At 36.1% G+C, this 26,847-nt stretch overlaps 2 protein-coding genes across 4 annotated transcripts; one reads left to right on the top strand and one right to left on the bottom strand.

The window, feature by feature from the left end:
- The first annotated feature begins 7,866 nt into the window (after window positions 1–7,866).
- On the top strand, window positions 7,867–14,333 carry LOC126825359 (quinone oxidoreductase). 3 transcript variants are annotated; one of them, XM_050554960.2, is made up of 10 exons: window positions 7,867–8,218; window positions 8,461–8,545; window positions 10,222–10,356; window positions 10,981–11,133; window positions 11,448–11,614; window positions 11,880–11,931; window positions 12,309–12,458; window positions 13,009–13,107; window positions 13,524–13,619; window positions 14,034–14,333. In XM_050554960.2, exons 3-10 carry the CDS (start codon window positions 10,267–10,269, stop codon window positions 14,193–14,195), a joined length of 969 nt encoding a protein of 322 aa, XP_050410917.1. In that variant the 5' UTR covers window positions 7,867–8,218; window positions 8,461–8,545; window positions 10,222–10,266; the 3' UTR covers window positions 14,196–14,333. The 3 variants fall into 3 exon arrangements, with proteins under 3 accessions (XP_050410917.1, XP_050410918.1, XP_050410916.1); XM_050554961.2 differs by lacking the exon at window positions 8,461–8,545 and having other exon boundaries at window positions 7,869–8,218; XM_050554959.2 differs by lacking the exon at window positions 7,867–8,218 and having other exon boundaries at window positions 8,395–8,545.
- A 2,059-nt stretch (window positions 14,334–16,392) lies between these two features.
- On the bottom strand, window positions 16,393–25,753 carry LOC126825358 (toll-like receptor 4). Its single transcript, XM_050554958.1, has 3 exons — window positions 25,614–25,753; window positions 20,662–20,780; window positions 16,393–19,090 (listed from the first exon to the last, which is right to left on the bottom strand). The coding sequence occupies exon 3, from the start codon at window positions 19,064–19,066 to the stop codon at window positions 16,535–16,537; it is 2,532 nt and encodes an 843-aa protein (XP_050410915.1). The 5' UTR covers window positions 19,067–19,090; window positions 20,662–20,780; window positions 25,614–25,753; the 3' UTR covers window positions 16,393–16,534.
- Between the last annotated feature and the right edge of the window lie 1,094 nt (window positions 25,754–26,847).

The raw sequence follows: 26,847 nt of genomic DNA, 5'->3' as shown, positions 1-26,847 counted from the left end.
AAGTCTCTATATTGAAATCTACATGTCCATTGTCATCACCCTGATCAACACGTCCATATGTCTATTTTCTCAGGTCATCCTCAACCCATCCATGGTCTACATCTCTCTCTCTCTCTCTCTCTCTCTCTATTGCTGTCACCCTCAACCCATCCATGGTCTACATCTCTCTCTCTCTCTCTCTCTATTGCTGTCACCCTCAACCCATCCATCGTCTACATCTCTCTCCCTCTCTCTCTCTCTCTCTATTGCTGTCACCCTCAACCCATCCATGGTCTACATCTCTCTCTCTCTCTCTCTCTCTTTATTGCTGTCACCCTCAACCCATCCATGGTCTACATCCCTCCCTCCCTCTCTCTCTCTCTCTATTGCTGTCACCCTCAACCCATCCATGGTCTACATCCCTCCCTCTCTCTCTCTCTCTCTCTCTATTGCTGTCACCCTCAACCCATCCATCGTCCACAGTGTTTAAATGTGATAAGGTCTGCTAATGTGTCAAGTTCTTATCCGCCCCCCCCCATTGTTTTTTTACATAGTAGGCCCTATTTATTTACAACAATTATTAGGATATTAGATCGAATTTTACCTTTGTCAGTTATTACATTACAAGTTTGCCCAACCGGGTTTATATGGTAAAGTGTTAGACTTTTTACAAGAGTTAGGATTAGTTAAGATTCTATCTGCATAAAACCTGTACATATCCCAATATGTCAGTGTGATGTTTTAGTTTAACCTCGTAAAATATGCCAAAACAGAGTTTATAGGCCCACACTTGTACATGTATGTGACAAGGAGTAAGGACGTCTGTTCATCCTTTTGGGTTGTTACCGGTTTCCTTCAACAGCTCAAAGCCTCTATGTGCAAGCAAATTATTGAAATAAAATTGAACCATATGTTAGTCCCGAAATGACCTAGTTTGTGTCGAGTGGACTTTAAAACCTCTCTTTACTGTAGAGTCTGATCACTTTAAGAAATCTTATGGATGCTCTATTAATTAAGTGACTCTTGATTTGCACTTTGTATAATAATCATTAATACTAGGAAGAACTTGTGGACGACACAAGAAAACAACATCTAGTTGTTTGGATGGTGTGAAAACCCTGAAGACCAGTTGTGCATGTTAAAGAACCCTTGAAAGTTAGAATTTGATGAAGAGTAGACACAAAGGCAGCTCTCAGGGCAAATTTCCTTCCATGGCGTACTGAATGGCGTATATATACATTAACCTAGTCAGATGTTAAACCCCATTTTCATTTCCGGTATTAAATTATTTTACATAATAAAGATATTTTACTGTGTTTATATTACATAATCAAGATATTTTACTGTGTTTTTCAGGTGAAAGAAAAAGTCCATATGTAGCTGTTTGTTGTATTTCCATGGCACTGAGTATTTTATTCTGGTCCTGATCCTGTATTTAATATATTAAATCAATGGACTAGTCCTATGTATAAAAGTAAACTAAACCTGATGATTTTATGACTGAGGTGTGTTCAACATGGTGGAAGATGTCTATTTATTTATGGACAGGGTGCTCTATTTGTACAAACATTTTTAGGACTTGATGTATTCACATGTAAATATTTCACATTATTCATCACTCATTTGAAGGAGCAGTTCCAGATATATTTAAGTGAATAAAAGTGGTTAATTTGGGGTGAAAATCTCTTTGAATTTTTGTGGCATCCTTTCGAAGAAATACAAACTTTCATAAGTCCCTGAATTCCTGGCTGTTAAAGTGCCTGGTTAATCTTGTCTATAGTTTAAGCGAATTTGTAGTGGTAAGTGATAGTCACGAGTATCACGTCACTTGAACAAATGAAGAATGAAATTCATAGAATGAATTACGTAACTCGATTCATCAAATCTTATTTATGGTGTATCGTATTTATGTATTTATGGTGGCCCCTCCATTTTCTACAGATTCAGTAACAGTTGCCAAAGCATTCTAACATTTTCTAATCTTATTCAAATTACATTTTTTTTTTTGTTCCAATTTGGACTACTTCCGTATCCATTTCCCAATCTGTTTGAAACCTGACTTTTAAATGTCAATGTTATTGGTTAATTACATTTTTGCTCAAGACATAACAGCTCTCGATTGGCTAGACAAGACATACCAGCTCCTGATTGGCTAAACAAGACATAACAGCCCTTGATTGGCTGGACAAGACATAACAGCTCCTGATTGGCTAGACAAGACATAACAGCTCCTGATTGGCTAGACAAGACATATTCTAATAACTACCTTGATCTGGTAGTTTTTGCAATAATAATTCAAAATTAGATAATGAAAAAAGAATATAGTAGATTTCAGTCAACTTGATTTATTCTAAGTTATGAGTGTTTGAAGTTTTGACAAGATAATCTTGCTACCATAATAATTGTCAATGTCAGCTATTCATTACATTATTGTATGTATAGGACCTGCTATCCCTGCATTGGTTGAGAAAGTTCATCCAGATTTTCTGGCATGGTTCTCCCTTGTCAGTGATGCAGGACAGAGAGCCTGACAAGGACATAATTTGTTAGATTTACAGAAGGATGAAGTCAGACAAAATATCAGACAAGACCTAAAAACTCTGAATGATGATTTAGAAAAACAAATTACCAATTTTCAGAAACATTATGATAATTTAAATAGTAAATTGATTGAAGTAAAAAACTGCACAAAAACAGAATGTGACAAAGTAGATGCACAGGTGGATAAAATCTGCTCCGAATTTCGTAAAATTGGAGAAAATGTTAAAAAGGAAATATATAAAACTAGTGAACAAGGAGAATCCAAATTGGGGAAATTAATGGAGGACATTAAAAGACTAACCGAAGATTTAAAAGCTAGTGTTAAATATTCAGTGCATGTTTTAGAAGATTCGTCTGTTGTTGAAGTTCTACAAAGATTACCTAAAGTTAGACAGGAGAAAGATGAAAGTTGTTGTAGAAAATTGGATATACCTGATGTAAGATATTCAACATTTGAAGTAGTAGAGATAGATAAAACTTTGTTAACTAATCAACTTGGTAAAATTGTAAGTTGTTATCAGAATATGATTGAAGATGTTTTTAATGTGGATACTGTGTCAGGTTATAAAGATTGGTATAATGGTAAACAACACGTAGTTTCAGGTTTTACATGGCGTATCAATGTGTTAAACTACTTGTATTAATCCTGAATGACGTAGAAGATAAAAGTATTACGTCATGTAATGTTGACGTCACATATAAAGTTATAAATAAAACAGATGATAGACAATCTGTAGTTAAAGAATGTAATGGGACTGTTAAACCTGGTAGTTCTACCTGTGTTACTAATCTTATTGACTGTAAGAGATTCAGTAATCCTGTCATGGGATTTATTGATCATCATAGAAACTTTACAATTCAAGTAACAATTAATAAAATAACTGACATTACAAGACGTAAATAATTAGGTTTCTTTTATTCTGATTAAAACTAATAACTTATGGTCAATGTTCCTTCTAATTTTTATACACCATCATTGAAATTATTAAAATAACTGACATTACAAGACGTAAATAATCAGACTACTTTTATCCTGATTAAAACTATGTCCTTCTAATTATTATAGACCATCATTGAAATGTGGTTGTATATTGTCGTCACTCCAGTCCGTCCGATGTGCATCATTCCCTGTGAACGATTGTTGGAAATCTACCAACTATTCGTTATGACGGTAGGTCACGGGATTATCTGGCACAAATCACAAGCATCGTATAAACACACTTAACTATTGACTACTACTTCTGTTATTGATCCCTTGATTGGGGGAGGGGGGCAGCGTCTGGGGCAGCGTCTCAGTACTGGACGGGAAACATAGTGAAAGGGTGGGGGTGCTCAGTACTGTACGGGGAACAAAGGGATGTAGGTTTTCGGTCTATCATAGTCCAGTCAATCTGGGGTTAGACCAGAATTAATTTCACTGCGATGTATTTCAGAGTAGTTCCAGAATGGTGGAAAGGGGTAAAATTACGTAATATGCTAATTAGCATAATGTCATGTTTTATGTTATAACTTGGCAATCAAATGTTCAAATTACGTAATATGCTAATTAGCATAATGTCATGATTAACATATTGTCTTTATTCTATAACTTGGACATCAAATGTTCAAATTTGGTGGAACTTGTGTCTAAACCCATGTTTTCGTGGCCAGGGAAGCAAATAAACACATTTAGAATATATATCACTTTATTACATAATGCATTACATGTATATGCAAATTAACAGCCGCCATCAGTGGAAAACTTTTTTTTTCCTCCTAAATCTGAAAGTCTTTGCCTTACATGTGGTTCGACCATACAACCAGTACCTAAGCCAATAATTTCAGGGTCAAGGCTGCTGAAAAACAGTAGGAGAACGGCACAGTTATATTACATTATATAGAATATGGAATTTAGACGCCTCGGTTATTACTGAAATAGTTACTTTTACTCCAAACTCAAAAATACATTTGCAATAACCTGAAATAACAAGTTGCCACACCCATTTTATCATGGTCAGGTTGCCACACCCATTTTATTATGGTCAAGTTGCCACACCCATTTCATCATGGTCAAGGAATATAATAAAAGTATGTCTGCCTCATTATGGACAACATTTGACTGATTGCATTTGCACAACAATGCACTGTTGTCACGGGGGAGTGTGTGTGTGTCTGGGTGTGTGTGTGATGGAGGGTGTGTGTGTTGGGGGGGGGGGGGGGTCACATAGCCCTGATGGAAACAAACAAGTTATCAAAGCTTCCTCACCAGAGTTGTCTAAAAAAAAACTCATGTCGGAGTTGCTACAGCTATGATATCCTTTACACTCACCACAAGTATATCATTGTAGTCCTGTCGATGGTTTTTACAAGTTCACCGAGTCAGTGCCACAGTGACACCCAGTTTTACAGTTACACCTGAACTGTCGTAGGAGCTCTTCAAATGATCTGTTTTCCCGAATGGTTAGCGAGTGCAGCATTTATTTCCTAATTGTCCAAAAGTTTCAGAATTTATTAAGAATTTAATATCTATATTTATTAATTGTTACCCTGAAGGATTTAACATTATCTATTTAAATAAAATATTGTTGTTTGATGTTCGCGTTATTAAGGGTAATAAAAATAATAATATTTTAATTTTACTACTACCCTTTACAAGACTAGCTATAATTAGACACAGAAATATGTTTCTAAAGACAGATTAAATTGTAAATATTTTCATACTTTTTATTACAATGTTAGTACAGTAATAAGTAGGACTTTAAACTCCACTTCATTTAGTAACAGTTGTAATATCTCTATATGTTAGTCCATGATACCCTGGTTTATCTCTATATGTTAGTCCCAAATACCCTGGTTTATCTCTATATGTTAGTCCCAAATAACCTGCTGGTTTATTTATGCCAAGTGGATGTTAAACCTCGTCTGCATTCCAACTGCCAATGGTTCTTTTACGTGCACGAAAATGTGTACATGTGACCTCGGTTTGTCGTCCCATTCACTGTTCCATGGGAATGCATGTCTAAAATAATAATCTATATAACATTTGATATCAGAATAAAGACCTGCAATTAACTCTATAACATTTTATATCAAAATAAAATAAAGATGTCTTGTTATTATAACGATTCGTCTTCATCATTGACCCCTGTAGATGTCCCCACTTTGTAGACTAACCTGATGGGTGAGGGGTGGACTTATGTCGACCTTTCAAATTAAATGTCTTTTATTTTATCGTCAGTAAACTTTAATAGCATCCCTTGTTAACAGCGCGTGCTAATCACAAGCAGACGACACAAAACTTGACTATTCTAAATATAGATCAAGCGTGAGAGGAAATAAAATTAGAATTTTTGTGAAATTGTGGCAAGTTTTTTTATGTTTTTAGCTGCTCAGCTACATAAAAAAAAATGTAAAACAACACTTTTATGAGAAAAGTGTCAAGGTCGTGTGCTTTGTCCTTTATCAACAGATGGCGGGGTGGGGAGGGCATTCAAAGCGCCAGATAATGATATAGACATATGTGATGATTATTGCTTTGCACAAAATTCATAATAAAATTTGACGTCAAAAGGAGTGTTGGAATTTCTCTCTATAAAAAGCTCAGTTTGTATTTATGTCTACTTAATTTGAAGACGAGGGTGGCATCATGCATTGTAAAATGTCAAATTTCCTTAACAGGCACCTGGCAAACCCCCTCCTGTAAAAATTCCTGGATCCGCCCCTGTATTGGTCAATTTAAATCAACTGATATTGTTATCTTATTGTGAAAACATGGGCTTATGGTATCCAATTTTGTTATCTTACTGTTAAAAGGTGGGTTTCTGGTATCCAATATTTACACACAATCAAAACTTTAAACTTCACACAGAAATCGCGTGCCTGAATGCTGTTAAGTCCCATTTGTAATGAATCAACTCAATGAAGGAGGCGACGTAGACTGGAATAACCAAACGCCAAAAAATGCAATTCAATTTGCACTTTTCGCGTATTTTGCCGAACAGTAAAAATATAAACAATTGAATGTAAACCAGTTTATATACATTCATATTACATTATTATATGCTTTGCGACTCATTTGTTGTCAATTTTTAGGTCCCAAATATTAGCGATTTAGCTCATTTCAGTTTGCCATTTTTTTTTATTGTGTTTCTTACCATCTGGAGAGGGATTAATAATATAAGTTTTATACGTTGTTTCCATTGTGTTACTATTGTGTTTATTACCATTTTTAGACGGATTAATAATATACGTTTTATACGTTGTTTCCATTGTGTTACTATTGTGTTTATTACCATTTTTAGACGGATTAATAATATACGTTTTATACGTTGTTTCCATTGTGTTACTATTGTGTTTATTACCATTTTTAGACGGATTAATAATATACGTTTTATACGTTGTTTCCATTGTGTTACTATTGTGTTTATTACCATTTTTAGACGGATTAATAATATACGTTTTATACGTTGTTTCTGAATCTAACTAAATACTCTGTAAAGTGGGTTACATTAAATAGGAAATGAGAAGGGGTATCAGGTATTCTTGAAATAACATGTATACCCTGCATTGTGTACGATGATAAACTTGATAGGTGATTAAATTATTGGGAATTCTCTAGAAATATTACTCGTGAAATGAAATGTGGTTTAACGTCCTACTGTTCTTTTCCAACTGAATTTCATCCCAAAGATGTTCAATCGGGTTTAAGTCCGGACTAAGGGCTGGCCAGTGTATAACGTTGACACCGTTCTACTGTAGAAAGTCCCGAGTAACTCTGGCGGTGTATGCACGGGCGTTGTCATGCTCGAAAACGTTGTTTCGATGACGTGCAAAATGTGGTATGACGTGGGGTCTGAGAGCTGGATCGATCTAGCGCACTGATTTACTGATTTGCAGTAAATATTCGCTTGAATCACCATAGTAACAAGGTCCCTAGTGCGCTTGCAAAGTTTGTGATGGATCCTCGGTTCCAAAGTGTTACTGGAACAGATATGTTTTAAGTCTACGTTTGAAAATGTCAGATGATTTTGAGTCTTTAAGGGGATGATAAAAATCGATCGATTTCCATAATACAGATGAAGCATATTTAAAAGAACGTCTACACATTTGGATATTCTATTTTGGAACGACAAGGAGGTTTTTATCATTTGATCGTCGAGTTCGAGAGTGTTGTGGTTTCACAAGTAGATCGGATATGTATTCTAGAGCGGTGCCATTTATTGATTTAAATGCTAATAATAATATTTTATAGTTAATTCGAGAATTAATTGGAAGCCAGTGAAGTTCGCACAATACTGGAGTAATATGATCTCTTTTCCCGGTACCTTTGATCAACCGTGCTGCAGTATTCTGAACATGTTGAAGCTTTTGTAGGCGGCAGTCTGCGACGCCATAAAGGACGGCGTTGTTGTAATCGAGTTTAGACATGACTAGAGATTGAACGAGTAGCTGCGGGTTATCGGTAGATAGGTACTGTTTAAATCTACCGGGTTGATGTATTTTAAAGAATGTGGATGGTGTTGCAGCTGATATATGATGTTGGAAAGACAAGTTTTTATCTAGGATAACTCCAATGTTCTTGACTTTAGCTGATGGTGTGATAGTTTCCCCTGCAATGGACAGAGTGCAGTCCCTGATCTGCTGGAGTTTGTGCTTTGTTCCTATTAACATAAATTCAGTTTTGTCTGGGTTTAGATTCAGGAAGTGAAATGTCATCCAGGTATGAATTTCATCAAGACATTTTTAAATATTGATTAATGTTGAGTCGTGTGTGGCAGGTTCGAAATTAACCAATCATTTTGTCGTACGTACGTTTTACAAGAAAGGATTTATAATGCTTTTAACATTAACTTTTTAAGCGAATTAGAAACTATATGCAAATAATGACTCGGCATTTTGTTCAATTTATGTGGCAACATTGAAAACCTACGCAAATTTTGTTTTACAAAAACAATTTTTCAGTGTTATGACTCAGCTGGTTTTAGTACGTATAATTAGTGATGTCAGTGTGAATGTTTCCCAGGTTTCTTGGTGGTTGAAGAGAGAGGTGAGGATCATTAGTTATAGTTAACTGTATTTAATATTCATCAGCTATTTTATTCTTAACTACATGTAATAGTCATAAACATGCTGTTTTTAGAAAATTTCGAAGCAATTTTGACTTATTTAAATAGCTATTATAGTACTCATGTAGTGATCTTGGGTTTTGATTAAGTTGTATGGAATCTATATCTGATAAAATATCATAACAATATCAAGCAACTATATATTAAGAGAAACATTGTAATATGTATAATTCTAAGTCTAAAAGCTTTTATATTCCCGTTTATCGATATTGTGCAGCCTTGCTAGACCTGACAGCCCACGAGCCAAGATTTAGCACAAGGCTAGTCTACTATAGTTTAATAAACACACTAGCTTGCTGTGGCGTACTATTATTCATACAGCCTATTAGAGCATGTATAATGTTAAGTTTCGTTGACTAGAATAAAGTGTATACTGAGGTTTAAAAATAACTGTCCTAGTTTTCAATACTAGGTACATAACATTGTACATTAAAAAGACCACGTTGGCGGTAAATGTAAACAATTGAAAAGTTATGTCAGTTCAGCTATATACACTACAGAAACTCCTGGTCTGCACTGTTCAAAATGAAATGACATAGGGTTTTTTATCCTACTTTTCTGTGGCATAATGAAGACGGACATACGCCAGTGTGCTTTCTTAACATACGAACGTCTATACGATCTTCCATGTCAGCCCCCGCCCTGCACCACTGACAAGTGGAAAGCACGCTAGAGAATCCCGGGGAACTTTCTCGGCCAACAAGAGATAGAGAGAGAGAGAAATTGGGTTTAACGTCCACTCGACACAAACTATGTCATTTCGGGACTAACATATGATTTAATTTTATTTCAATAATTCGCTTGCGCGTAGGGGTCTTTAGCAGTGGGAGGAAACCGGAGGACCAGGAGAAAACCCACGAGGTTGGACAGGCGACCCTACTCCTTGTCACGTACAACCGGGGATTTGAAACCACGCCAGTTGACTCAATGACAGGCTGCTATGACGCACGTGCTAACCATTCGGCCACCCAACCCCCATTCTCGGCCAACAAACCGCATTTTATTTAAGTGTAAACTCATTAAACCTGAATTTAACTGTAATCTTATGCTATTTTCAGTCAAATGTAGTATTAATCCACATGTTTTGTGAGGACCTTAAAGGGCATATAATAGAGTGTATATAAATGTACTATGGGTGTATACAAAGTGATTTATATTCAATTTCTAAACAATTTATCATAAATTTCTGATCAATTATGTCCGGTGAAAAAGATGAACGACAGTCGTTTGTGCCTGCTTACACTTCCACGTGGTCTTGTGTGATATGTTGTTCTGTGTTCATTACAAATGACGCTCGAAACCATTTTAATTGTGTCTTAAATGTTAGCTATTACGATTCGATATTTTCACGGTAATATAAACAACATCAACATTGATTGATATAGATCCACATTAAATATTCTAATTTGTATTTTCAATTTCAGATATTATGGATAATATCGAGTTAGAGGTTTAGCTCATTGACGGCTTGTGCACCTTGGATTGTAAACACGTTAGCGACATGAACGCACACCAGATCAATTTCTTGTCACATAGTCCACGTCTATCATCATAGTCCACGTCTATCATCTGTCGTATTGTATTTCTTTCATTTCAGATTTACTAAAACGAGAATTTAGATCTGATCAATAAAACATCAATCATGAGGGGTATTAGTGTGAAGACATTTGGTGGTCCTGAGGTTTTAACCATGGACAATAATCTCAAAGTTCCATCCTACAATGACGACCAGGTAAGCTGTTGGTAATGGAATTTACTGATAAACTTACTCTCACATACCTCCATCCAGCTGTTCAATTGTTTGATAACCCTTTTAATTAGGAGCTCTAGTGAAAAGTATAAAATAATAGACAATGCAGGAGTACTTTAGTAGAAGGCATACACAAACCAGAGCATTAGGCAATTAGATAAATATCCCCGGAGAAGCTAATATTTCGTTTAAACGAATCAATATTAATTTGGTTTAAACGAATCAATATTAATTTCGTTTAAACGAATCAACATTAATTTCGTTTAAACGAATCAACATTAATTTCTTTTAAACGAATCAATATTAATTTCGTTTAAACGAATCAATATTTTCGTTGAAACGAATCAATATTTTATTGATCAATAATTATATATGTATAAGTGGAATCGTGCACTCAAGGGGCTCCATAATCACCCCCTTAGATGTTATGCTGTAACTTGTTGGCCTCTTTGTGGTTATAAATATTGGAATTCTAAAATAAGGTTTAAGGCTAAGAAATGACATGGATAACATTGAAGTCAGCCTAGAAAGAACTGCTAATTTTATTCGAGAAACAGTACATTCCTGTCATGGCTCTATCTTACTATTTTTAATGTTTTAATTCAGTTGTTGATAAAATTAGCGGCTGCTGGTATCAATCCTGTAGAAGCCCTCATTAGAACAGGTACCTTCCCTAACCCACCAGCTTTACCCTACACACCCGGTTTCGACGGTGCTGGCGTCGTAGAAAAAATTGGAAAAAATGTGAAAAACTTTAAGGTAAGAGAATCTCAAATTTTAATGACCACCTTGGGAAAAGAAATTGTCAAACGTTGGTCTTCTTGTAGTAGGAAATGTCCAATCCAACGAAGATTTGGGGAGTTATAAGCAGTGCTCAGTGAGACAAAGAAGTAATGGAAACGGGATTAAAACTTTGGTGGTCTGTATCCTTATCAGGGGATACTGTTTCATATATTTATATAAGCATTTCATTGTTTGAATAACTCAAATACCAGTATTAATAATATATATCTTATACTTGATGTCCACGCCTATCTGATTTGATTAAACTATCTTATTATTATTGCATATAGGTTGGAGATCGTGTAATAACTGCGGCTGCACAAGGATCGGGCACCTATGCCGAGTATGTTGTTACCACGCCTTTATTTATTGCACACCTGGGAAGCCAACTTACCTTTGATGAAGGAGCCGGAATTGGAATTCCTTATTATACAGCTTATAAACTGCTGTGTATAATGTAAGTTTATCAATATCTGTTAGAACTGCATTAGAAGAAAGATCTGTCAACACTTGTCTTAATCCCTTTATGGGTTCAAGTCTGTTGCTAACATGGTATTTATGAATGAGAGATTCGTCAAAAGCTGTATTGACCTTCTGACAAATTCGTATTCTCAGAGCACCACCTTTTGAATAATATACCACTCATCATTGGGCTCCTGCAATTAATCGAATACATTGTCTAATAACTATAGAAATTAATATAACAATTGTCATTGTTTTAGAATTCGTGCCAGAGCAGGAGAGACGTTATTGGTACATGGTGCCAGTGGAGCTGTAAGTAACACTTTAATAATTTGTACATACGTTTAGTAATTTCAAATCTAACTATAGTGAGACCACAATTTCGTGTAAACACTGTATAGAAGTCACATTTATCGTTGGTTCTATTAATTGCTTTTATAGTTAATTAGTAGCCTACACTTGCTCACATGTGATCATTCTACCGACTATAGTTATCAGCGAACTATAGTGGGATATCCATGGTGAACAGCTAAGACAAATTAGCTGAATCAGCCTAACCAGAAAGAATTCAGATTTTAGACTTGTATTATAGTCCGACACAATTTGAAATTGGGTAATAGTTTGGTTTAGTCATTGTTGGCTTGGCAATTGGCTAGGGTTAAAGGTTTTATACTATTGTTTTATAATAGGTTGGATTAGCCAGTGTTCAGTTGGCTAAATCTATAGGGCTAAAAGTCATTGGAACAGCTGGTACACCAGAAGGCATGAAACTAGCTAAAGGCAATGGGGCCGATTTTGTATTTAACCATAGAGACAAAGACTACATGAAACACATAACCGTAAGTTAGAAAAATATTAACATTTAATCTATGATAAAATTCAGAATATCTGCACAAATAGAGACAATATAATTATATACACGATCTCATAGTAGACACAAAAATATTAGGTGACTTATTTACAGACAAAATGTTGCTTTATTTTTATCAGGATACTGCCCCAGAAGGAATAGATATTATACTGGAAATGTTGCTTTATTTTTATCAGGATGCTGCCCCAGAAGGAATAGATATTATACTGGAAATGTTGCTTTATTTTTATCAGGATGCTGCCCCAGAAGGAATAGATATTATACTGGAAATGTTGCTTTATTTTTATCAGGATGCTGCCCCAGAAGGAATAGATATTATACTGGAAATGTTGCTTTATTTTTATCAGGATGCTGCCCCAGAAGGAATAGATATTATACTGGAAATGTTGGTTTATTTTTATCAGGATGTTGCCCCAGAAGGAATAGATATTATACTGGAAATGTTGCTTTATTTTTATCAGGATACTGCCCCAGAAGGAATATATATTATACTGGAAATGTTGCTTTATTTTTATCAGGATGTTGCCCCAGAAGGAATAGATATTATACTGGAAATGTTGGCTAATGTTAATCTGGATAAGGATCTTGATCTAATCAAAAATCGTGGACGAATTGGGGTAGGTATCAAATAGATATAGTCTTCTCTTTTCAATATTAAATTCTGCTTTATGGTTTATAAATCGGAAACTTACGCTTACTCCCTACCCATCAACCAAAATATATATTTCCTTCCAGTCTGATATACATGTAATATAAATTCTTTACTGTATAGAACCTGCACAAAACGGCTAGGATAAAAGTGATATTCAAGGGAACTGTGAGAATAGGGATTCCGTGTTTTGCTTTTCTACTTGGCAACACTCTACTTGGTCCACAATTCATCGATTGCATCCCTCTAAACTCATTAATCGCAGCATTTCGTTAATTTGTCCTGATTCATAATACGATATCATCTGATGTAGAACAAGACGTTCAAGGGTAGCGGTAATAGATTATTATTCAAACTACCAAGCAGAATTTATCTTTATATTAGATTGTTGGAAGCAAAGACCAAGCAAAGATTGATACTGTTAAAATCATGTTTAAAGAATGTCTTGTCACTGGTGTTTTAATTTTTCTCTCAACAGAGGTGAGTCATTAATTTTATCAATGTTTAAGGCGCCTGTAACGTGGAATCAAAAATAACATTAAGATGTGACTAAATAGGCCGATAATGTGCGACATTATCTCATAACTGGTCTTAAACCCATTGTGTACACGTGACTATCTTCAAGTTAGACAGTATACTAAGTAACATCTTAATGTTATATTTGAAAGAGATTTTTCTACGTTACAGGCATCTGTGTGTGTAATATATTATTGTCTTGGGATAATAATACAGGAGTGCTTCAATGATACCTTTTTGGTCCTGTTTTGTCTTTGTTAAATACAAATAGACTATTTATTGTTAACTGAACGTGCATTTGTAGGGGTATTGTTATATTTTCATTTTGAAGTATTAGATAGATTGCGCCCGTTCATTGTGTATATTTTTGTATTGTAGGCTGAATGGAAAGAAATGCATGGTGCTCTTGAAGCAGGTATAAAATCTGGTTGGCTCAAACCACATATTGGGTTGAAATTTTCACTAGGCCAAGCTGCTAAAGCCCATGATACGATTATGAATAATTCTGGTACCACGGGTAGAATTATACTTCAAATATAGATGAAAAATTCTCATCAACATATTAGTCCCGATTCACCATTTTTAAATTAAATTATTAAATGACCATCGTGTTTTAATCCATTTATATCTCGGTTATCCTATGATCTAAACACTTGAATAAATTTCTAAATAATTGTTTATATAACATTTGAAACCAAATTAGCACCTTCCAAATATAATTTTAACACAGAGATCATTGCTACGATGGATGTGTAATGAATGTTTCTACAACAAGAAGTGACGAACACAAAAGGAAAACACGAGTTATCCTTCTATATAACTGATTGAAGTGAGAAGTGATAACAGATAATTCCTTCTAAGACCAAACGTTGTTACGTGAGGCTGTGAGAGGATATCTGATAATTCTAAAAAAGTAATTGTATATCACTAGATAAGGGAAAATGAGAAAAATATATATAGTCCGCACAATCCCTTGTTTTTATTCATTCTATTCTTTAAAAAACATGGTAATGCACGAACTTTTTCTATTTTTCTTTTGTTACAGTCAATTATTTTTTTGAATTGTCAAATATCTTCCCACAGTCTCATATACCAACTTCTAGTCTTCGAAGGAATTATATAGTGACCAGAAATTCGCTGTCACTCGTCACTTCAGTCAGTTATTTAGAAGGATGACTCGTGTTTTCCGTTTGCGTTTGTCACTTAAAATCTAAATAACGCATCTAGCGTAGCAATGATCTCTGTGTTAAAATTATATTTGGAACGTGTTTAAAAAGTTCTATCACATATGTGATAATGACTGACACCAATATTGTCCTTTAAGTCCCCCCCCTCGTTGCTCTGAGCTAGTTATGACCCTGCCTACAGCCATACTGAAATTTATTCTATATTATATAAATATATATGAATATGGAAAGAAGAACTCTAATATTAAATTTGTACCTGAGTAATCATTATTAGTCAATGCGCTAACGCAGGATCAACGTATTGGTGCACAGGACTACCCAAACATTGTGCTGCTCACGCTCCAATCAAACACGCCCGTGTTGTTGTAAATTAAAACAAAGCGTTAGGATGTTAGAAGATAGGATGTTAGAAGAAACGCCATTGTTGTAATTTGCACCGGTATGCTGTTGTTATATTTAAACAAAAACAGGTAAAGTTGGTTTACATATTATACGATATGATGCGTAAGCTTGTTAACACATCATAAATGATACTGCTGCTACTAGATTATAAATAATCTGTTACCATCTCGGTGGATAAGTGGGTAAGACGCTGACCCGCTAGCCAAGAGTTCGGGTGTTGGATCCCCTGCATTGGCCGAGAAAGTTCATCCAGATTTTCCGGCTTGGTTTCCTCTTGTCAGTGATGCAGGACGGAGGGCCTGACAAGGACAGCTGTCTAGTCGCTCGGATGCTACGAAAAACCGAGGTCCCGTGTACAAATTGGCGTGCACTTAAAGGATCCCTTGGCAGTTGGAAGTCGATTAAGAGTAGGCCGTAGCGCCGCTGCCCGGGCAAAATTTCCCTCATAGCACACTGTATGGCGTATGCCCGTCTTCATTAGCCCAGTTTAGGAGCAAAACAGTGGGACGTTAAACCCCATTTCATTTCATTTGTCATCTCAGATTGTATCCAGATAAAACACATACTTGATTCAGCGTTCTCAGTACTTATTTCTTAATTAATAGTCCTTTATTCTTATTTCTTCACGTGTTGTCGTATTCCGACATTTGTATCTTGAAATTAACATTTATATCATAAAATCAATATATGTTTTACAAATCAGACATTTGTTTTACAAATCAGACATTTGTCATATCAGATTTGTAAAATGTATTTTAATTGTATTGCAATATAAAGATAAAATTTATTTTAGAAAATAAAAAAAAAAAACATTTCTTCAATAACATTTCTCCCAAAACATTTCTTGAAATCCATCGAACCGGAAAATTATGCCCCCCCCCCCCCCGCCCCCTCTAGTTACGGGCCTGAATATAATGACGTGCGCGCTGTATAATAAAGTATGTCATTGAGTCATCTGGCGTGGTTTCGATTCCCCGGTTGACGTGACGAGGAGTAAGGTCGCCTGTTCAACCTCGTGGGTTTTCTCCGGGTCCCCCGGTTTCCTCCCATCTCTCTCTCTCTCTCGGTTGCCGAGTCAACGTCTTACTCACTTAACCACAGCGGCTATAAGTAGCAGTCACGGCTTCTATTAACAATACAACACATAGTTTTTAGAGACAGTCCAGAAACTACCTTGAACATTTTTTATTTCAAAATTGGCTATGATATTTTCATAGCATGGCCAAGCCAAGTGTACATATTTTCATATTGGCACGCAAAATGTTAATATTTTTCATTTGGAATTTTACCCTATACGTTTATACCTTCCTTTGATTTAATGACATTGGATATCTTGTCCCAGAAAGCAATACTTAACGGATGCCGCAGATCAACATATAGAATGTTGTCCTCGGTGACAGCTTCAAGCAGAAAATCAAGATTAGCCGTTAGATGTATCTGATGATCGATTAAAACGATTAATCTCTGGGGTGTTGTCAGTGTTATTGATGATAAACAGTTACACATGGCAAAATAGGCTAGATCACTTCTCAAAAAATCTTCAGTTAAGATTAAAACAATCTTCCAACTGTCACGTATAGCTTCCAACAGGTCATCGGCACGGGAACCACCAGGTAGGTGATCTCTATCACGAAGGTTTAGTTTGATTCCACGATTTGTTTCCAGTTCATTTCTCAGTTCATTACAAACCCAACCGGAAATAGAGTCCGTGTATATTATAAAAGCTTCATACACAAAATCATCTCTTTTCTTTGGGTAAATATTTTTTCCAACCATCCTTAAAAGCAGTAATTTCAGTTTCATTTTGTTTTTGGTGAAAACAAAGGCTACTGTGAGAGTAAGAGCAACGATAGCGAATTCCCCAATAGCTATATTCAGCCAAGAGGACGAAACACATTTTCGGTTGAAGGATGTCCATTGGTTATAAACGGCTTTAGTGGAGGTGGGTATTCCTGATGATTCTATACAAGAATAACTGATGCGATCTAAATTAACACGGGTTTCTTCTAACCATAACAAAAATGGAATCGCCTCACAGGTACAAATGAGTACGTTTCCCCAAAGATGTAACTGTAACTTCTTGTTGTTTTCGGTGGTTTTCTCCAACATGTCTCTTGTTTCATACCTTAAGGTAGTTATTGCATTATGGTTAAGATACAAAGCGTTCAGCTTAACCAACTGGTTTACGTCTGGTATAGTTATAAGGTTATTATTGGCTAAATTAAGTACTTTCAATGTAACCATTGAGTTAAATAAACCGTTAGGTAAATACACAAAACCATTACTAGAAAGATCGAGATTTTCCAATTTTTTTAAGGGACTGAAAAATCTACGACCATTCTTAGCAATGAAATCGTTATCTAACAGGGCGTTACTTGCATGCACTGTCCTTAGATTCGGAAACTCGTCAAAAAATGTCACATTTATGATGCTTAGAGAATTACCACTAATGTCGAAAATTTCCAAATTACCAAGTCCAAATATTTTACGTTTCAGATTGTACAGTCCACAATAAGACATATTCAAATATTCTAAATTATTCGCAAAAATAAATTGAATATCAACTGTCAATTCTCCAATTTCATGTGGAAATCCAGCTATGTTTAAACGTTTCAATTTGCTGGCGATAAAAATTGGTATTGGTTCAGGAAAATTAACATGTGCATCAGCTGGTGTTGCCCGGATAATATATTTGTTATAAGAGAAAATCATTTGATCAGAGAAGTCTGCCTCTTCCAGCATAGACATGGCTGCCAACAGAAGGGGGACAAGGTTCAAACGTATTGTTCCTGTGATGCGATTAGCTGCACCATTAATCCGCCTTATACATTTGGTGAACGGTGGATAAGGTTTGATAAATAGCACATCAAAATCTATTATGTTGATCACGTTTTGACTTAAGTCAAGTTTCTCCAAGCATATCTTGGATAGTAATTGTAGATCTAATCTTCTATTATATCCGAGATATTTTAGAGACGTAACAACTCGGGCAATACTGATCTCTGTCATATTCTTATATTCAAACACATGAAGAACTTGAATCAAGCGAGAAAAATTACCATTCTTCATAGTTATATTATTGAGCAACAATGTTTTCAAGTTGGGAAATGGCAGAAGAAAGTCTTCCTCGAAACTTTTAATTATGCAGCTATTTAGCTGAAGTAGCTGAACAGGGATATTAGAAAAAGCCTTAAATGATGTGTTTGTTAATAAGGACAGTTCACAATTTAACCATTGTCCGTGTTTCCAGGTTCCACCAACGATGAGTTCCTTAAGCTCGGTTAGATTAGAAAATCCAGAATGAAAATCGGAACTCATGTCGATATTTAAATGTGTTAGTTTTGTTAGGAATCCTAGGACTCGATCTGGTATAATAAATTGACGGTTTGGAAAACGTGAAATATCAGACCTGAGGCTTAAATTTGTCAAGGATTGGAGTGGGGAAAACACTTCCAAAGGCATAGAGATGTCTGTATAATTCAAATTGTGTCCATTGAATTCTAAAACTAATAATGAATCAAGTCCATGAAATGAGAATTCTTGTAAAGTATCAATAGGATTAAAGCTGAGATCAAGATAACGTAGTTGAGTCAGACATTTGAAATCATTATTATACAGAGTTTTAATGTTGTTAAAGGTTAGATCTAGGGTTGTGGTGTTGTCGGGAAGATCTTCTGGAACTCTTGAAGTTTCAATGTGAGAACAGTTGGCGTGAAGTCCACCGTATTGTGCGTCCACTGTTTCAAGACATTTATTGTTGGCTCCTACTGTTGGTAAGGTGATGGATAAACCAAGTATTATTCCAAGTATGTGATAAACCATATTTCTTCGTCTGTGTTTATGTACCTTAAATCAGAATAAATAGGACTGTCTTTGATTATTTATCTATATAGAATGGTCAAGTCCCCCCCCCTCCCTGTATGTCGTCAGCGGTAGGAATCTCAGATAGATATTAAAATAATAATTGGGATCATACATTTGATGGTTTAACTGATCAGTTGTTAGTTAATTTTAAATAGTCATTGAATAACCCCCTGGCAGAAAACCGAATATCCCGATAAACAGTCTTTAAACATACATTATGCAAGATCTAAATTTGCCTATTGTAGGTCTTTCTTTAGGCCTGGAATGTTATATAAACTATTAATTAGACATTAATTAACGTATCCAGACCATAATCAACTCTCCGTGTCAACGCTAGCCTGCGATATTTGTTGAATTATGATCCGATTTGCTGCATAACTTTCCTTCACGATTTAATGATTAAATGGATAATCGAGACTATGATTTTTGTCGTACCGACTTTAGTAATGATGATCGAGGCTATGCGGAACTTTCGATAGCTTATTTCTCGGTTCATAGTGGATCAATCTGACTGAAATTTTCAGCAAATTGTCCTTACATTATCTAATTTATAAATATTATAGCGAGAACTGCCAACTCTTTATATTCTAATCTCCCATAATGTATCTTTAAATAATATATTTTCCCCATATGATCTCCGATATGCCAAATTAGCGATGACACGTACGTGAAATGCATATTCAATAACCATTCAATAGCATACATTCGTTGAGGGACGGGTGGAATTAGACCGCGATGCAAGATTTTATTTTTAATACTGTTACTGTTACCGTTATGATTTAGCGTTTCATACACATGCTGACGTAAAGGCTGAACTATATTTAAGGCTATGGCATTTTCGGTTTATGTTGAAAAACGTTTGGAACACGAATAAATGAGAGATCCAAGAGAAATATTTTAAGCAAATTGTAGTCGGGTAGTGAGAGATTCAGGTCGTCTGATGGTTTTACCGGGGAATAGGTACCTTTTCTACATTGATTCACACTGCCTGTGTGGATTTTTTTAATAATGTCCATTAAAGGCATAATTTGTATTTATTGTCAGATTGCTCAAATGAAAGGATTTCTACATCAAATGCTGAACAGTAAAACATCGGTTGTTGTCTTATGACGAAAGGTTTTACGATTAAATAAAAGTAAATTTTACAGTCTTGTAGTGTCGGTATAAAGTGCAGCGATCGCGAGTTTCCAAAATAGAAAAGAGGCGAAACTACATGAGGTGACTCTGACCTGAAAACCGTTACAATCAACTAAATGAAAAATAAAATCGCCGAGTTTAATCCGACGATTTGACCATGTTCATAACAAAGTATTTTTTAAAAATCTGATGCATACAGAAAATATTTTTAAGGGCTTCATAGATCAATAAGTGGGTGAAGATTGTTACGCAAGGGCGAAAATTTTCTACGTGCATTCGAGTATGTGTCATTAGAGATGCATCATACTGACAAGTAGTGTCAGTTTTTATTAGCACACATATTTGTGGCCATGGACCAGCCTACCTATAGGTTTGTCTATATTTTTGATACACATGTAAAATAGTATTGTGCTCACCTGATCTGTTTTAACTGAAATTTGAAACCATTGTTATTATTCTCTTAAATTGATCACTCACAATTAAGTTTCTTGCATCTTCATTATAAAGGTTCCATACCATGTAGATAGAACTTCGTCTGCAGAAAAATATATTTAAAAAGTTTAAGAATTAAATGTTGACGAAAACAGGATAAATTGATGAACTGTAAGTAAGCGAACTAGGTCAGGGTGAAGAAACCAGATAATTACTTTTGACGGAAATGAAAACGGAAATGATATTTACATACATATCTACTACTTATTATAGATGACACGGTTTCTTGTTTATTACTTAGAATTGCATGGTATGATAAACTTGCAGATAGAGTATAAATATTTTGTACAATATCTTATCATTTTATGGATACCGTTATTCAATTTTATTTATATTCGTGTTCGAGTGGCACACAGAACTAGTTTCAGATATTGTAATAGAAAAAAATTTTGAATAATGGATATAGTTGGAAGTAATTCAGTGATATAAATAAATGATTTCTATAAAAATAATAATTACGTTTTCTTGTAAAAGTTTAGATTATTATGGGACCGAGGAAGATTTTGATCGCATCCTGAATGAGATACAAACAGTATCATTTCCGTTTCCATTTCCGTCACTGGACAAATGGCACAACATTTAAAAATAAAAGTAGCGTTGCCAAAGGTTTTCAAATACATAAAATGAATCTAAAATGGCAATGTCACTGCAATTGGTAACTACGTAGATTCAATAATCTGAAAACATTTTGAAAAAATACTGAAAATTTGAAAGGTTATTATTATATATATATAGAGAGAAATGGTGTTTAACGTCCACTCGACAAAACTAGGTCATTCCGGGACTAACGTATGGTTTAGTTTTATTTCAATAATTCGCTTGCGCGTATGGGTCTTAAGCAGTGGAAGGAAACCGGAGGACCCGGAGAAAACCCACGAGGTTAAACAGGCGACCCTACTCCTTGTCACGTACAACCGTGAATCGAAATCACGCCAGTTGACTCAATGACAGACCTTATGATACAGCGCGCACGCGCTAACCATGACTATAGAACGTTCACCAAATATTTTCTTGATGCATTATTCAACTACAAAATTAAAATATCTCAAAATATAACTCAGATGTAAAAAAAATCCTGGTGGCATGGACACAAAAAATCAATTATGTGCCCTTGATCTACCAGGATTTGAACATCCTTAGTTACTACTCCATTCTTATTTCGGTCATAATTCCACTTGCTACGCGGTAGAAAGCAAAGGGATGATAAATTCCAGGTGCGTCGTTAAGATTCGGCCATTTAATTAAACATGAAAACATTACAAGCAATGGTAGAGTCGACGTGTCGCCTGCAAGAGACAGTAGTTCATTTAATGTATTGACTTTCATGAGAGACAATTTGGCAAATAGCCACTGTGGTTGTAATTATAGCCTGTTGGTTTGGTTTAGTTTAGTTTTTAGTTTTTATCAAAAGAGAGGAAAATATGTGATGTCTATACAAATTTTTATTATTATGTAAATAATTGTCTTCCCGTAGTATTATAACTTTAAATTATACGTATGTTAATATGTATGAAAATGTGAATGTTTCCGGTAATAAGCAGTCCACTTGCTGTAACGATGTCATGCTTTCAACAATAAAACTGTTCGCGTTTATATATCTTACCGCCTTAAAGGACAATATTGGTGCCAGTCATTATCACATATGTGATAGAACTAATTAAACACGTTCCAAATATAATTTTAACTCAGAGATCATTGCTACGATAGCTGAGTTATACAGGATTCCTGAATCGGAAGTGACGAACGCCAAAGGAAAACACGAGACATACCTCTATATAACTGGCTGAAGTGCCGACTGATAACAGATACATGGGCGAATTTCTGCTCGCTAATAATTCCTTCGAAGACTAACAGTTGTTTTATGAGACTGTGAGAGGATATCTAACAATTTATAAAAAGAATTGACTGCCAGTAGATAAGAGAACACGAAAGAAAAACAGAAAAAAAGTCCGTGCATTACCATGTTTTTATAAGGTAGGGGAAAGCGGGGTTAGTCCGACCCCATTCATATCTCGCGCCCACTCGGCCAAACCTCAGCAGATTCCAGTACCCTACATCTAGCCTCGGCTGTATGACGAAGTCTGCCATTGGAACTACTTTCAAGTTCCTGATTACCAACGCCGTTGCCCATGACGACGCATTTAAAGAATGTTTTACCATACAAAGATTTCAAAGTCTGAGGCTGTTTTTCTTTCAAGTTTATCCTATTTCCTTTAGACACGGACCAGTTTGAACTGAAAAGTCTACATACGCTTCGAACGACGCAGTTTTGAGAACTTCTTTCTAAAAGCGGCAAGTTTTCCTAATAATACCCCCGTCAGACCGGGGTAGCGTCCTTACTTCGCTGCTACGGCGATGGAAAATAGTTTTAGAGCGCGTTAAGATCGCCATAAGCGTAGTGGAAACGCTAGCTATCGTGCTGTAGTCACCATGGTCGCCAATGATCGCCGAGTCACCGCGTTTATTTTGAGCATGTTCAAAGCAAACGCCAAGGTTCTGTGATCTGAACTGTAAAACTATGAGAATACGACTTTTCTTTCAAGTTTGTAGTTTTTGGGGACATTTTCGCTCGTTGTGTTCACGTTTGCCGGCGACCTTGCGCATTTTCTGGTCGCCGTACGGTCGCAGCAGCGCAGTAAGGACGCCACCCCGGTCTGACGGGGGCATAAGTAAACCGGTGCTGCATCGCAATTGTATAGGCGTAGGTACATATCACTTACTGTCATACAGCCGAGGCTTGATGTTCGCCCATTCGGACATGGTGACTTTGAGATAAAATTACTTGGATACGCCTGTCAATAAAACTATTTAATGTATGCAGTAAATTGGCCAACTCCACGGTCTGTAATCTAGTATGGTCTGCGGCAGTGGTTCTCAAACTTTTTGTGCCAACGGCACACCTTGCAACACATGAAAAAACAGCGACAGACCTGACTTAATATATATGAAAAATATTTGATTTTTTTGCAAAATAAAAAACATGGCAAATCATAGACGACATACAACTGTAGCCACAGACGAGTCATAGACACATAGTATGGCTCAAACTAAACGGCACACATAGGAAGATCTCACGGCACACCTGTGTGCCGCGGCACACTGGTTGGAAATCACTGGTCTACGGTAACGTAGCTTCAAAAGTTATCGAGATATGTTGGTTTCATTACAAATGGTGCGAACTAGCCCCGCTCTCCCCTATAGAATGAATATAAACAAGGGAATGTACGGACTATTTCTATTTTTCTCGTGTTCTCTTATCTAATGACATTCAATTACTGTTTTGAATTGTCAGCTATCCTCTTACAGTCCCATATAACAACTTTTGGTCTTCGAAGGAATTATTAGTGAGTAGAAATTCGCCCATGTATCTGTTATCAGTCAGCACTTCAGCCAGTTATATAGAGGTATGTCCCGTGTTTTCCTTTGGCGTTCGTCACTTCCGATTCGCGAATCCTGTATTACTCAGCTATCGTAGCAGTGATCTCTCTGTTAGAATTATATTTGGAATGTATTTAACCAGTTCTATCATATATGTGATAATGACTGGCACCAATATTGTCCTTTAAAGCTCAACCCCGATTACAACCATGCCGATTGTACGGCAGGCCACGCCCACATCCAGTTCACGCCTTGTTGACCACACTGTCCACATCCGGCTAGCAATATTTCTACTACCAATTACCTCCTGACTGATTGACGTTTTTTCACTAACAGTTTACGGAAAGTATTATTGCTACACAATTATTATGTCTGATCATGTACATATTATTTTACTAATTAGACGAAATTGTTCTACAACTTGAAAACAAGTATGGCGATTATTTAGGATGTTAATTTTTTAAATTTGATTATTTCTGTAGTTTTGCAGAACAGTAGGACGTTAAACCCCATTTCCTTTCATTCCATTTTTCTGTAGTTTTGTAATCGGAGTTCAGCTTTAACTCGAAAACAAATGAAATGGGGTTTAACGTCCTACTGTTCTGCTCCGAAACTTGGCTAAGGAAGACGGGCATACGCCATACAGTGTGCTATGAAGGAAAGGACATTTTACCCGGGCAGCGGCATTATGACCTACTCTTATATCGAATTCCAACTGCCAATGGATCTTTTACGTACACGCCAATGTGTACACGGGACCTCGGTTATTCGTCCCATCCGAACGACTAGACAGCTGTCTTTGTCAGGCCCTCCATCCTGCATCACTGACAAGGGGAAATCACACCGGAAAATCTGGATGAACTTCCTCGGCCAATGCAGGGATCGAACACCCAACACCCGAACTCAAGGCTAGCGAGCCAGTGTCTTACCCACTTAGGCACCGTGATCCCCTTGTTGAAAACAGGTTAGAAGTCGACAGCTTCTTAAAATGAATTCCATTTTATAAAGTACATTTGTAAAGTGCATTTATTTTCCATATTTTCAATACTCCGGTAACGACAATTTAGTGCTGTTGAATCTATAGCCCAGTCTGGACCTCTGAATACCCATGGATTGAATGTGAATATTATCATATGGCATTGTGATGAGAATAAACATTTCTATTTTTGTGAAATATATCAATACTTGTTCATTAGTGTCTCTACTTTAACCATATTATGGTGGAACAACTTACCCCACCCTCGGGGTAAATTGTGCCATTTGGGATCCCACCATTTTATACCGGTATAGTACTTTGGCTGCTTGTTAAAAATGAACAATATCATATAATATCTAGTATAACTAATTTTGGCTGCACATTTTGGCTACAGAACTAAGACAGTATGATGAGACTATAATCACTGGTTTATTATACATAAGCACGACGTTTCCATATGCTATTTTACTTCATAAGATTTTTACAAACAAATTAGCTGTTTTAACAGGTGCCAACCCTTACCTATAATGTTCCTCATTCAGTTGCTGAATAAATCCGGTGTTGTCTTTAGTTTGCGTATGTGAAAAACCGTAACCAATATGACAATAAGGATATATAGCTCAGTAGACTAGGAAGTTTATCAACCGGCAAATAGACATAGGTCACCAATTATTCCTACGCCGTCAGCCACGAAACAAGGGCCACAACTATTTTTAGTCTTTCTTCCCCTTTCCCTTTTCCTCCTTTTGCATGGTGATTTTTGTTGACTTTTTTGGTATAGCATTGAAGAAAGGGGTTTGAATATACATTTTCTGTCAGGTTTAGGTGAATATTCATGATTGTGAGGCGAAAGGACACAAGAGTTAAGAGGTTGGTTAGGTTGAAATGTAGGGTGCAAAATTGCATGTTTTTATATCTCTACTTCCAGTTTGTGTATCTCAAGTTTTCCATGATGAACCTCATACATGCTTTTGGGCAAGAGTTTGCCACATGTTGCTCCATCTGTGGTAGAAAGAGTTCTACCCAACGAAAATTTGGAAAAAAGTTAGAGCCGGTCTAAGAGACGAGAGTTAACATTAAAGTCAATGAGGAAATCATTGGTGATCTATGGTCATATAACAAGTCGACAGGTCAGTATACCGGAAGGAGTACATTTACTTTTTGTTCCTATGGTTTACTATGGTTTGGTTTTCGGACGAGTTGTTCAACTAGAAAAGGCTTTATTAACAACTGATACCGAATCTATTCCTTTACGTGTTTGTATCACGAGCCTGTGGTAATTTGCGAGTGGGTGACATCCTCAGTATCCCCAGTGTACTCATATATTATAATTGTAATTTATTGTTAATAAATACGCATTTAATATAAGTTGGACTTCTTTCGTTTAGGCTACCGTCTGACTAACTCTTAACCTTGTCTCTTGAAGGGGAGCCATTGCGGTTTGCCCACTTTACCCGATGAGAGTTACCGCCTTTGCAATTAACGATTTATGGGATAGGTCGATAAAAATAGCACAATCATCAAGGGCTGATAACTTGAAAACGTGTCCCCCCTCCCCATAGATTAACCCAGGGTTTAGTGGAGTAGAACGGAATGAAACCACTGGGGATACCGCGGATAAGTGGATGTTGGCTTGTATAGCGTGCAGTTGCCTCGTAACTTCTACTTTTCGACTTTCGCGTTCTGTAGCGGCGAAATGTAGAAATTACGAATAGTATATATGCTTCCATACATTATCGCTTTGGATTGATTTAGG

Source organism: Patella vulgata, chromosome 6 (genome assembly GCF_932274485.2).
Source record: "Patella vulgata chromosome 6, xgPatVulg1.2, whole genome shotgun sequence".
NCBI classification, from domain to species: Eukaryota; Metazoa; Mollusca; class Gastropoda; family Patellidae; genus Patella; species Patella vulgata.
Note: the sequence above shows the minus strand (reverse complement) of the source record. Positions and strands in the feature narration are given on the sequence as shown.

Bases quoted from the DNA above. Each gene is read 5' to 3' on its own strand.
- LOC126825359 (XM_050554960.2), top strand. From the start codon at position 10,267: ATGAGGGGTATTAGTGTGAAGACATTTGGTGGTCCTGAGGTTTTAACC. The intron at 10,357-10,980 runs GTAAGCTGTTGG...GTTTTAATTCAG, and splicing joins CATCCTACAATGACGACCAG to TTGTTGATAAAATTAGCGGC. The intron at 11,932-12,308 runs GTAAGTAACACT...GTTTTATAATAG, and splicing joins TACATGGTGCCAGTGGAGCT to GTTGGATTAGCCAGTGTTCA.
- LOC126825358 (XM_050554958.1), bottom strand. From the start codon at position 19,066: ATGGTTTATCACATACTTGGAATAATACTTGGTTTATCCATCACCTTA.